This window comes from Rhinatrema bivittatum, chromosome 2 (genome assembly GCF_901001135.1).
Source record: "Rhinatrema bivittatum chromosome 2, aRhiBiv1.1, whole genome shotgun sequence".
NCBI lineage: Eukaryota > Metazoa > Chordata > Amphibia > Gymnophiona > Rhinatrematidae > Rhinatrema > Rhinatrema bivittatum.
Genome location: NC_042616.1, coordinates 709,496,219 through 709,508,835, shown reverse-complemented (window position 1 = coordinate 709,508,835; position 12,617 = coordinate 709,496,219). Strand labels below are relative to the sequence as shown.

Sequence of the window (12,617 nt, the reverse complement as noted above, 5' to 3'; positions counted from 1 at the left end):
CATTGTTGTCCCTGCCGGCAACTTACCTAGCAGGGACCCCCAAAGCCCCTGACCTTGCAGAAGTACTTTTCCAGGAAGGTGGCAGCCTAATAATCATCTGATGAGGAATGATTACTTCCACTCCTGACGGATAAAGAGTCCTACAATGCATGAATGTACCTCTAAAGGCATCACGTTTTTTGTACATTTCTGGATATCCACAAAGCATATTAATGAACTTTATTAGCATATATTTGGCTTAAAAGCCTGTTAAATTCATGTGTTTAGGTTAGAGAGAATTAGACCCATTTGTGACCCTTGAGGACTAGAGTTGTACATTTCTAGGTATAAAAACCTATTGAGAAATTATAGACAAAGGATATGTGAGACTTACACTAGGATCAGTATGGATAATTGAGTATCAGAGTGACTGGGCAACTCCCTACAGGGTTAGAAGAAGAATGAATCACCTGGAAAGCCCTAAATCACCTCCATATAGAGGTCAGCAGATCAACTGCCTTCATGGCAAAATGGGGATACTCTGCTAGACCCGAGACATGCAACTATAGTGGAAGACAAATCATGCAATAGCTTTTGGTCTGCTCATTGCTAGAGAATGGCCCCCTGGATCTTGCTCAGGCCAACTCATAGGTGCTGAAATGTGCTTGTCAATGGAAAGAAATTTGATTTTGCTGGATAGGCACAAAAAGAAGACCATGGAGGGGACTGGCACTGGAGAATTGTTCCAGTAGCCAGCTGCATGGGAGGAAGTGCCACAGCCCTCCTGCTGTTACCTACATGACCAGATTCCTCAAAAACCCACAAACTATGACATCTTACTGAGGGGTCTGAGCTTTGGTGAACTATAGTTTCTCAACATCTGCTGTGCCAGGAGCCATCTGAGTGGGAGGAGGAGGTGCCATAATCCTCCTGCTGACATCTCCTATGCAACCATATTCCTCAAAAACCCACAAACTATGGCACACATTCTAAGGTGTGAGCCAAAGGGGCACATCCCTTTTCGGCCTCATTGGGGAGACCGGTGGGAGACCTTTAAATTGACTATAAGTATATTTGTATGCCAGAGTAGGATTATTGTAGAGGTGCTTTGAAAAGCATTTCCTGTGAAGCACTGTGAATCTGCACTATTCAGACTTGTAAAAACTATCCCAAGGTTGCTGAAATGCCAGAATAAGATGAAATGCTATAATGTATGCCAAAAGTCATGAAGTATATCAAGGGTCAACCTTAAGTTTCAATACTGCCTTCTGGGCTCAATTTATAAGAAATTGCAAGACTTACAAGAATTCATTCTCATTAACATGTATGAGATAAAATTATAATGCCAACCAATTGTGAAAATGTTAGGAAAACTCATTGGTATGTAAATTAGAGATGGTGACCTATTTAATCTATTGTATCAATAATGTTCTCTGAAACTACTTCTGAATTGCCTAGCTGGTAATGGCACTCTCCTAGGATATCCCATACTTTATCTAAACAATCAACTTACAGACCACCTTGAAACCTATAATGTTCTATAGCCTGCACAGCATGGTTTCAGAAAATTCTTCAGCACTGAAACCCTCCTCCTCTCTCTCACTGATACCATCCTCAGAGGCCGCGACAAAGGCAAATCGTTCCTCCTGATACTTTTTGATATATCAGCTGCCTTTGACACCATCAATCACAGAACACTCCTCACCAGACTTAAAGAAATTGGTCTTCAAGACACCACAATCAAATGGTTCAAATCCTATCTCTCAAACAGATCCTACATCGTCAAGAAAAACTCATCTGAATCCTCTCAAGTGCCCCTCACACATGGGGTCCCACAAGGCTCTTCCCTATCCTCAACCCTCTTTAACATTTACCTCCTCTCACTATGCAAATACCTTTCAGAGGCAAACCTGACCTACTTCGTCTATGCAGACGACATACAAATATTACTCCCCATAAACAAGTCCATTCAACTCACCATGGAAAAATGGAACAAACTCAGCTCAAATTTATCCCACTTGCTATCTCAACTATCACTATGCCTCAACCAAGCCAAACAGAAATCATTCACATCCACGATGACCGTCCCTCTTACCCACTCAAGTGCACCCCCGCTAACCACCCAGAAAGCTCAATCAACCAGGGAGTGCCACAAATCTCACAAATCTCACTCACGCCGTCCACAAGAAACCTAGGCGTAACAATCGACAGCTAACTCAACTTTAAACGACACATCTCCAATACAATCAAGGATGGATTCTTCAAACTTCAAACACTAAAAAAACTCAAACCCCTGCTCCAAGCGCACGATTTCCGAACAGTCCTTCAATCAATTATCTTCTCAAAACTCGACTACTGCAACTCCCTTCTCCTCGGCCTACCAGAAATCCACATCAAACCCCTCCAAGTTCTACAAAATGCCGCCGCCAGAATCATCTCTAACAACCAAAAATCCTCCAACATCACACCCACTCTCAAAGAACCCAACTGGCTACCCATCACACAAAGAATCCATTATAAAACCCTCACCCTCATGCACAAAAAAATAAACAACAACAAAATGAACTGGCTAAACAACGCAATACATCCTTACCCCACACAAAGAACTCTCAGATCCACCAACACTGGCCTCCTAGCCGTCCCCAATCTCAAATCTGCACACCTCAACGCAACCCGCAAACGAGCCATAACAATAGCGGGCCCTACCTTATGGAACTCCCTCCCCACCTGTCTCAGAAATGAACCTTCACTACAAGTCTTCAAAAAACACCTCAAAACATGGCTGTTTTTAAAAGCTTTCCCACCTGACCCTTAACCTGCCCGAATACAACACACCACACCTCCTCACAAGCATCTCGCCCCACCCTCATCCTTCCCTGACACTACCTTCCTCCCACCTATCCCTCCCCCCCTCCTCTCAACCCTCCCTTCTATCCTCAATCATAAATTATCTTTTTCAACAAGTCATTTATGTACCGTATTTTTCGCACTATAAGACGCACCTGACCATAGGACGCACCTAGGATTTAGAGGAGGAAAATTAAGAAAAAAAAAATTCTGTCCCCATGATGGGCTCTGTACGGAGCTCCCCCCTGGTGGCCGTCCGTGGGATTTTTTTTTTTGTTTTGTTTTTTTATAGTAAGGCAGAGAACATCCACACAGGTACTCACACTCACTGGTTTTCTGTCCCTCACATACATACATAGGCTCTTTCACATTCACTAGCTCTCTTCACATATACACATACCCACAGACAATCACACACTCAGACTCTCCCTCATACACATCTCTCTCACACCAGTTATTTTAAACTTTCATGACTGCTCCAGAGTTCAATAATAAATAGTCAGGGCTATATTACATTGATTAGGAGAGCAATTGCTCCTAATATTTCAACAGGTAGTCACTTAATCAGCACAGGCAGTAATTCTATTTGCTGGTCTGTGTCATGTGTCCTCCATCCCAGGCAGTATACCACCCCCATGACCCTCCAATACATCCAAACCACAACGAGTGAAGTTCTTACTTTGGACTGCAAGTGAGAGCCTCCGACGGCAGAGCCTGAGCTCCCCGCCGGTTCCGGGTGCATCTCACTGCGAGGGTCGCCGCGGCGCAGGTCAGTCATCACCTGTTTGAACCGCGTGGGCTACGGAGGCCCCTCCAGTTCAAACAGATCCCTGCCGGTCTGCTGTTCCCGCAGTGCAGCTTGCTGCGAGGGTCGCCGCGGCGCAGGTCAAATGCCAGCCATCTGAACTGGAAGGGCCTCCATAGCCCATGCAGGTCAAACAGGTGATGTCTGACCTGCGCCGCGGCGACCCTCGCAGCAAGCTGCACCGCGGGAACAGCAGACCGGCAGGGATCTGTTTGAACTGGAGGGGCCTCCGTAGCCCATGCAGGTCAAACAGGTGATGTCTGACCTGCGCCGCGGCGACCCTCGCAGCAAGATGCACCGCGGGAACAGCAGACCGGCAGGGAGCTCAAGTTCCGCCGGCAGAATACACACGCCTACACCAACATGCTGATTGGGCGGAGTTGGGAGGAGGCGGGGGACGGCGCGCGAGAGGGAGAGCTGCTACATTCGCTCCATAAGACGCACCCACATTTTCTCCCCATTTTTTGGGGAAAAAAAGTGCGTCTTATGGAGCGAAAAATACGGTACATATGTTATATACTATAATCTATTGTTCCATGTATTTCTGTTATAATTGTTATATTTATTACCATGTTATAATGTAAAATAGGGCTGTTACCACCCTATTCTTTTAGTTATCTGGAAACCGATGTGATATCTCGATTGAATGTCGGTATATAAAATAAATAAATAAACAAACAAACAAAGATCTTTCTTAAGCTGCCAGTATTAAGTGTTTATTTTACAGCCCACAACATTGTGCATTACTGAGTTGCGCTTTTGAATGATGTTTATGGGTGAAAAAAAGGGAAGAATATGCCATCTCCTGCAGTGACTTTTGTCACCATGACAGGACCCATAGATTCCTGGGTAAACACTTCAGTGTTGCATTCTATCAAGGATGCTCTAGGAGGGACAACAGTTACGGCATCATTGTTGTCATCTCCATGCGCTGATTGCTCTTTAAGCCCTGAAAATCGAAACCCTCTGGGGCCACCATCTTCAGCTGCTACTATCTGTGTGGATTTTCGTCCTGTGAGTATTTCCAACTCTGTGGGAAAATAAAAGTGTTTCCCGGATGAGAGTCTAACAAACTACATGGAGAAAGTTCAACTTTAATCCAGTCTAATGTTCTCTTTCAGTCTTATACTCAAGCAAGGGCTAGGGACAGTATTCCTGTTGGTTTAGCTGTTACTTCCCCTAAATTGGTGCCGGTTTTTATCCCTGACCTACAAAGTGATAAAGTTTGTTCTTTAAATAGAAACATATCCTTACGGGATTTGGCTCAATCATTACAGCAAGTGGAAAATATCCTAGAAGGCTGCGTTACCCAGTTATGGAAACTTTCTGTAGATGCCTCAACTCAAATTGAGGCTTATTCTTTTTCCTTGGAAAATCATGCAGCCCAGCTAGGATTCCTTTCGAATCAGGTTTCAAATCTCTGTATTATTAATGCTGTGTTAACAATAACACAAATCTTTGCATTCAAACTGAATTTCTTAAAAATAGTATAAAATATAAAAATGTGCAGTATGTTTTTTTACATTTTCCCAGGAATAACTTATTAAAAATACTTCATTGAAAATTTGAAAACTTTCCCTCGGGATGTACCACCATATGTAAGGCTTACCACATTTCCTTATGGAAGCAGTTTTATGATGCCTAGAAAGAGAGCATAGCATCATTAGTTTCAAATGATAGTTTATATGTATCAGCCCTTATAGAAATTTCTCAGGAACCAGTTTTGACTAGGGAAACTTTGATTGTAATGTTTGCCTTGGAAATGCACAGATATTTATTTACGAAACTTTAGGACCATCTCCTTTTTAGGGGATAGAGTGAGTATTTTTCCTGATTTCTCTATTTATACTCAGATTCAAAGGTAATCTTTTTTGGAATTAAGAGCATAGGTATTAAGGTTAGGAGCTTCCTTTTGCCTTAAATTTCCTTGTGTATAGTGGTTTTCCAGGGGAATACATTTATTGTTTAAGAGGTAAAAAAATTCAAGAGATTTCTTAATGATAAAATTATTTCTAAATAGCATTTTTAGAATTTGGATGGATATATTTTGAAATAGCTGGGGAAATCCGATGTACTGATTTTTATATAATCATACATATATGTGTGTGTATTGCTCAATCCTTTGTTAATTCTGTGCCTTCTTATTTTGGACTTGAGGTCAACTTTGTATGATCTGTTTATATATAAGATTTTTGTTTATGCTTTTCTGTGTACAGGTCGAGATTTCTTAACATATACATAGTAATGTAGAACATAGTAATGACAGCAGATAAAGACCAAAAGGTCCATTCAGTCTGTCCAGCAAGCTGCTTTTGATTGTAATTGCCGCTCTGTGTAGGTTACAACCAAGCCTTTTGTTAAGGGTAGTAACCCCATTGCCTTCTATTAAGTGTAGTAACTGCCGCTCTGTGCAGGTATCCCCATGCCTTCTATTAAGTGTAATAACTGCCGCTCTGTGCAGGTATCCCCATGCCTTCTATTAAGAGTAGTAACTGCCGCTCTGTGCAGGTATCCCCATGCCTTCTATTAAGAGTAGTAACTGCCGCTCTGTGCAGGTATCCCCATGCCTTCTATTAAGAGTAGTAACTGCCGCTCTGTGCAGGTATCCCCATGCCTTCTATTAAGTGTAGTAACTGCCGCTCTGTGCAGGTATCCCCATGCCTTCTATTAAGTGTAATAACTGCCGCTCTGTGCAGGTATCCCCATGCCTTCTATTAAGAGTAGTAACTGCCGCTCTGTGAAGGTATCCCCATGCCTTCTATAAAGTGTAATAACTGCCCTGTGCAGGTATCCCCATGCCTTCTATTAAGTGTAGTAACTGCCGCTCTGTGCAGGTATCCCCATGCCTTCTATTAAATGTAGTAACTGCCGCTCTGTGCAGGTATCCCCATGCCTTCTATTAAGTGTAGTAACTGCCGCTCTGTGCAGGTATCCCCATGCCTTCTATTAAGTGTAGTAACTGCCGCTCTGTGCAGGTATCCCCATGCCTTCTATTAAGTGTAATAACTGCCGCTCTGTGCAGGTATCCCCATGCCTTCTATTAAGTGTAGTAACTGCTGCTCTGTGCAGGTATCCCCATGCCTTCTATTAAGTGTAGTAACTGCCGCTCTGTGCAGGTATCCCCATGCACTCTTTTCTTCATTTCCAACCTCTAGCCTCTAGGGATCCGCGGTGTTTATCCCATGCCTTTCTGAATTAATTTACTATTTTTGTCCTCACCCCCTCTTCCGGGAGGGAATTCCAGGTATCCACCACCATGAAGAAATATTTCTTGATGTTGGTTCTGTACTACAATTTTTGTTAGTTGTAGTTTTTAAAATTTCTATCAATAAAAAGGTGAACAAAAAAAAATAAACAAAAAGAAATCTGTAATATCATACCTCTCTGAATACAGGCTTGTTGTTATTAACATCATTAATGCCCACAATGACTTGAGCAAAGCTACTCAGAGGACCCGGTCCACCCGAGGAATTGTCATCTGTAGCTGTGATATTTAGTATATACTGAGGTCCCTTCAACTTCAGCGTCAGGCTTCGGTGAAGTTTAATGATTCCTAGATATGGTGAGAGGGAAAAAGAAATTCTTTGTTCATATAGTATCCTGAAGAAAAAAAAATCCTACTTAAAATTTAGTTTTAGCACATTTTACCTAAATTAGATTCTTAGTGCGCCTGATGCCTGCTTCTAAAGTGACAAGAGGAGAAACCGCAGCCCTGATCTATAAGCACCCTTATTATTCCTTCCATTTATACACTCCTACATGTCTTTCCATAAAAATATCTTCCTGGAAACTTCAGCAGCAAGCCAAATTTGGTTGAGGGTCCCTGGACTGCTATGTAGTGTGGGGGGACTACAAAAGCTCACAACATATCTCTGTATGTTTCTTAATGGGGAAGCTGCTAGCTAATGTGCATGGCCAGGGAAGCTAAACTTGACACATTAACCTATGCAGAAGGTCAGTGAATAAGCACTGTTTCTCGCGCTCTCTGAATCAAACCGTATGAGAGGACTCTGCAAGACAAATCTCCAGGACACTCCCTGCTCCCAAGCACTCATGATAGGAGGCATGAATATTGGGGAACCTGCTGCTGACCCACTGTGATTTATGTGTTCCCCCTCAATCAAAACTGCATAAAATGTTTTCAGAGCTTGGAGTGTGTGTTTTGTCTACCAGGTCTTCCCTTTATGATGGGAGAAAAGGGACTTAGCAACATACCCCCATCACCATCCCTTCCAACTGCAAAGAGGCGGCTTAGATTTTCTCCTTTTATTCATTTTCTGTAAAGGTATAATATTTGCATATCTACTCTGTGCTATCAGTTTCTGTCTGACCTGCTTTATGTAATGCTTTGAATGGCTGAAATGATACGACTGGTGAACTGTAGGCTGGGGTGCTGTACATATGGTGAGACGAGGGGGTGTGAGTGATTCAGGTGTACAATGGCTGAAATGATATGACTGGTGAAATGTAGGCTGGGGTGCTGTACATATGGTGAGACGAGGGGGTGTGAGTGATGCAGGTGTACAATGGCTGAAATGATATGACTGGTGAACTGTAGGCTGGGGTGCTGTACATATGGTGAGACGAGGGGGTGTGAGTGATGCAGGTGTACAATGGCTGAAATGATATGACTGGTGAACTGTAGGCTGGGGTGCTGTACATATGGTGAGACGAGGGGGTGTGAGTGATTCAGGTGTACAATGGCTGAAATGATATGACTGGTAAACTGTAGGCTGGGGTGCTGTACATATGGTGAGACGAGGGGGTGTGAGTGATGCAGGTGTACAATGGCTGAAATGATATGACTGGTGAACTGTAGGCTGGGGTGCTGTACATATGGTGAGATGAGGGGGTGTGAGTGATGCAGGTGTACATTAGCTTGTGTGATAAAGAACTGAACGCATGTAGTAGTGCTATAAGTAGCCATTGTGAGTGACTCATGCTTGCTAATGTAACACTGCTCTATAATAGCATTATCTATCTCTTATGATGTTGCTATAGTCCTGGGGATCCATAGTGACAGCAATGTGCACTGTGTGTTACAGAAGATAACAAGTGTCTATGTGCAGGCAAATTTTCAGGAAAATGTATGTGTGTGTGACACCTCACTAAAAAAAAGTATGGGTGAGAGACAAAGAGGGAATAAAGACATGAACAGAATGAAAAATACGTTGAGAGTGGAGGATGAGAAATAAACGTAAATGTTGTATAGGTTACTATAAGCATGAGGGTAGATAGTTTTGTTTTTTTAAAGGTGAATTCTGATCTCTAGTGAGGAATGTGGCACTATCCCTGCATTGGAAATTTAGTCAGTATTTAAAAAAAGATTGGAGCAGGTTGTTCACATGCTTGTAGCAGTGTTATCTGAAAGAGTAAGACACAGGGACTTTTTTGTTTCGGTTACCTTTCCCTAATGTTTCTTAAAACGTATATGCTTCACGTGTCAAAATCATTCCCACAGAAATAATGGCACTCCTGGGCAGACTTGGGTGTGAGGGCTGCCAGAGGTATGAACAACAGGTATGTATGTACTCAGGTGAATCCATCATTTGCTGGCACATCTGTGAGTGCGGTGGTGGCATGTTATGTTTCAGTTAGTTGAGAGACTAACTCATCCTCCTGCGTGCTCCAAATATAATTTCTGTGGGCTATGATGGATATTTTTGTTTTTCACCTAATGTCTTCTGAAGCTCTACTTTTATGACAGTTGCTATTTGGCTTTTTGGCTCTCTTTGCTCTCTGGAAGTCAAAAATTATTTGGGCAAACTGAACTCATGTGTCTTTGATGCCTCGCACACGTTTTTTGTTTTTTTTTTTTTACTTTTACTCTTGTGCATAATTGGGATTGATGATTATGTCAAGATCTTTGATTCCTACCTTTCTGGCTGTCCAGATCAAAGTTGCCCTCCTCATTACCACCAACAATCATATATGACACACCATCTCCATCAGGATCCTTTGCATGCACTGTAGCCACTAGGGTACTGGGACCTGCGTCTTCGGAGAGGAACGTTTTGTAACTAATGCAAAGAAAGGCCAAAGCAATTAAATTCACCATGTGCGATCAATACAATATTTTCTGAATAGCAACAAGCTGCTGTTACTCACAACCTTATGCCTTCTAACATGCCCATTTAGTACATTATTTTTTTAATTTTAACTTTTTATTTATATTCTGCTTTTCAGACACATTCAGGTACTGTATTTCTCTATCCCTAGAAGGCTTAATATCTAAGTTTTTAGCTGAGGCAATAGAACAGGGGTCGGGAACCTTTTTGGCTGAGAGAGCCATGAACGCCACATATTTTAAAATGTAATTCCATGAGAGCCATACAAGACCTACCAAATTAATTTACTACAACCCCCCACCCTCCTGACCCCCCCAAGACCTGCCAAAAGTCCCTGGTGGTCCAGCGGGGGTCCAGGGCTCGCAGACAAATCTTTAATAAAAAAGTAAAAATCTAACAAAACCCCCCACCCTCCTGATGCCCCCCAAGACCTGCCAAAAGTCCCTGGTGGTCCAGCGGGGGTCCAGGAGCGGTCCGGGAGCGATCTCCTAGACTTGGGCTGTCGGCTGCCAATAGTCAAAATGGCGCCGATGGCCCTTTGCCCTCACTATGTCACTGGGGTCAACCAATGGCAGCGGTAGCCCCTGTGACATAGTAAGGGCAAAGGGCCGTTGACGCCATTTTGATTACTGGCAGCCGACGGCCCTTTGCCCTTATTATGTCACAGGGGCTCCCGCCGCCATTGGTCAACCCCAGTGACATAGTGAGGGCAAAGGGCCGTCGGCGCCATTTTGACTACTGGCAGCCGACAGCCCAAGTCCAGAGATCGCTCCCGCACCGCTCCTGGACCCCCGCTGGACCACCAGGGACTTTTGGCAGGTCTTGGGGGGGGGGGGGTCAGGAGGGTGGGGTGTTGTAGTAAATTAATTTTGGAAGTCTTGGGGGGCGTCAGGAGGGTGGGGGTTTTATTAGATTTTTACTTTTTTATTAAAGATTTGTCTGCGAGCTAGATGCAGCCATCAAAAGAGCCACATCTGGCTCGTGAGCCATTGGTTCCCGACCCCTGCAATAGAGGGTAAAGTGACTTGCCCAAGGTCACAAGCAGCAGCAGTGGAATTTCGACCCTAGCTTCCCTAGTTTGCAGTCTGCTGCTCTAATCACTATGCTACTTCTCCAATCAGATGGCAGATAAAGACCATCCAGTCTACCCAGTTATACATTACTAAGGATACATGTCAGCTGTCAGCCACAGAGTGTGAGCACCTTCATGATTTCTCCTTATCCTGGACAGTCTTTTTTGTCCTCGTCCTTTGTGCTCCACTATCTTGGATAGAAGAGCATTTAAGATTCCTGCTTAATTTCTTCCAGCACTCACTTTTTCCGTATCTATCCACAAGGCTCTATAACAATCTAAATAGCCAGCCAATGCCCAAACATCTGACCTTCTAGGTCCTCTGCGTAATCTGCCAGACAGAACCTGCTACCTTAGCACCTGTGTTTCCACTAAGACTTCTAGCTAATTACAGAATTTACAGCCTGCCAGAGAGACCCAGCTGCTAATGTGAGTCTGTCATCACAGTATGATCTAATTAGGTACCTTTACTAATCTAACCCCTGGGCAGGACGGATCCTGTAGCTGGCACCCAGGGGCACACAGGAAAAGAGAGATGGACTCTTTCTGCACACAACTTCTCTTAAATCTCTCTGTCTCTCCCTGGATAGTGTGTACAATTTGAGTTCCAGGGCTCCCAGTGGGGAAAAACAATAATGCAGAGGCCGCTTTTGCAATAGCCCAGTACAAACCCAAATATGATTTTGATGACTGAAGAATATTTACAGCTTTATTTCTGGTTCGAATAAAGTCAGTAAATAATAGAACAGTAGAAAGATTAATAAACTTGTGGCCTTATTTCTGTAGCAAAATCTCTTAATTCCTTGCAAGCACTCTTATTGACTGGATCTCTTTCTCAGTTACTCAGATCTGTCAGATTACCTGTCTACTTGAAAGGGTTACTAAACATTCACAAGGATTGATGGTGCTTGAGGATGATAAACAGCTAGAACACATCAACTGCAGCTCCCACATGGGGGAGGAAAACCCAAACCACTGTCCACTAAATCTGCACTGGACCTCCCCAGCAATTTGGTACATTCCTTTTGTGAGGGAACCCAAAGATTCCCTATGTTACGGGACCGGGCCATGCCCCGGTCCCTCCTCCTACCTCGGGGCTGGCCCAGCCCGCACGGACTCCTCTTCGGCCCGGTAGGCCCGACCAGCATCCTGCCGCGGCTCTCCCTGTGCGAGGGAGACGCTGCCGACCCAACGCACTTGGCCCCGCCCCCAAGGCACGCACGGGCCCCGGGGGCTGGAGCCTTAAAGGGGCCAGCGTGGGAAATTCAAAGAGGACGCGCCGGATGATGTCAGACGCTGCAGGGTATTTAAACCCTGCAGCTTGACTAGGACAGGGCCTTGCAACGAGGTTCACTCAGTCCCCTGAGTTGCTAGTTGCTGCCTTGGATCTTGGATCATCTCTTCTGTCTTCTGGCTTCTGACCTGGCTTCGTCTCCTGACTACGTCTTCAGCTTCCGCCCCTGGTTTTGGTTTTGACTTCTGGCTTCTGACCCGGCTCCTGTCCCAAGACTCTGTTTCCAGCTTCCGCCCCTGGCTCTGGCTTCGGACCTCTGATTTCTGGCTTCTGACCCGGCTTCGTTCTTGGACTCCGACTTCAGCCTCTTCCACCACCTCAGGTATCCGGTACTTGCTGGCCCAGAGGATTCTCCTAAGTCCCAGCGGCTCGGGCTCTCACAGGCTCCTCCCGGGGGAGTCGCGGACTTCAGAGGGTGAAGATTCTTCCAGCCGCCTGGGCCCAGCCGTCCTCATCGTCCATCTCTTCGGCTGCTGCCCAGATCCTTGGTCGCATAGGGTCCCGCCTAAGTCCAAGAGGTTCGGGTTCCTAAGGGCTCCTTCTGGGGGGACC

The 12,617-nt window shown here is 44.6% G+C and overlaps 1 protein-coding gene across 1 annotated transcript in view; it reads right to left on the bottom strand.

Annotated features, from left to right (window-relative positions):
* Window positions 1–12,617, bottom strand: part of LOC115085554 (neural-cadherin-like) — a 256,917-nt gene that overhangs the window by 113,958 nt on the left and 130,342 nt on the right. The window contains 2 exon segments of the mRNA XM_029591722.1: window positions 7,012–7,184; window positions 9,509–9,651. Of these exon segments, the coding sequence (XP_029447582.1) occupies window positions 7,012–7,184; window positions 9,509–9,651 (316 nt within the window).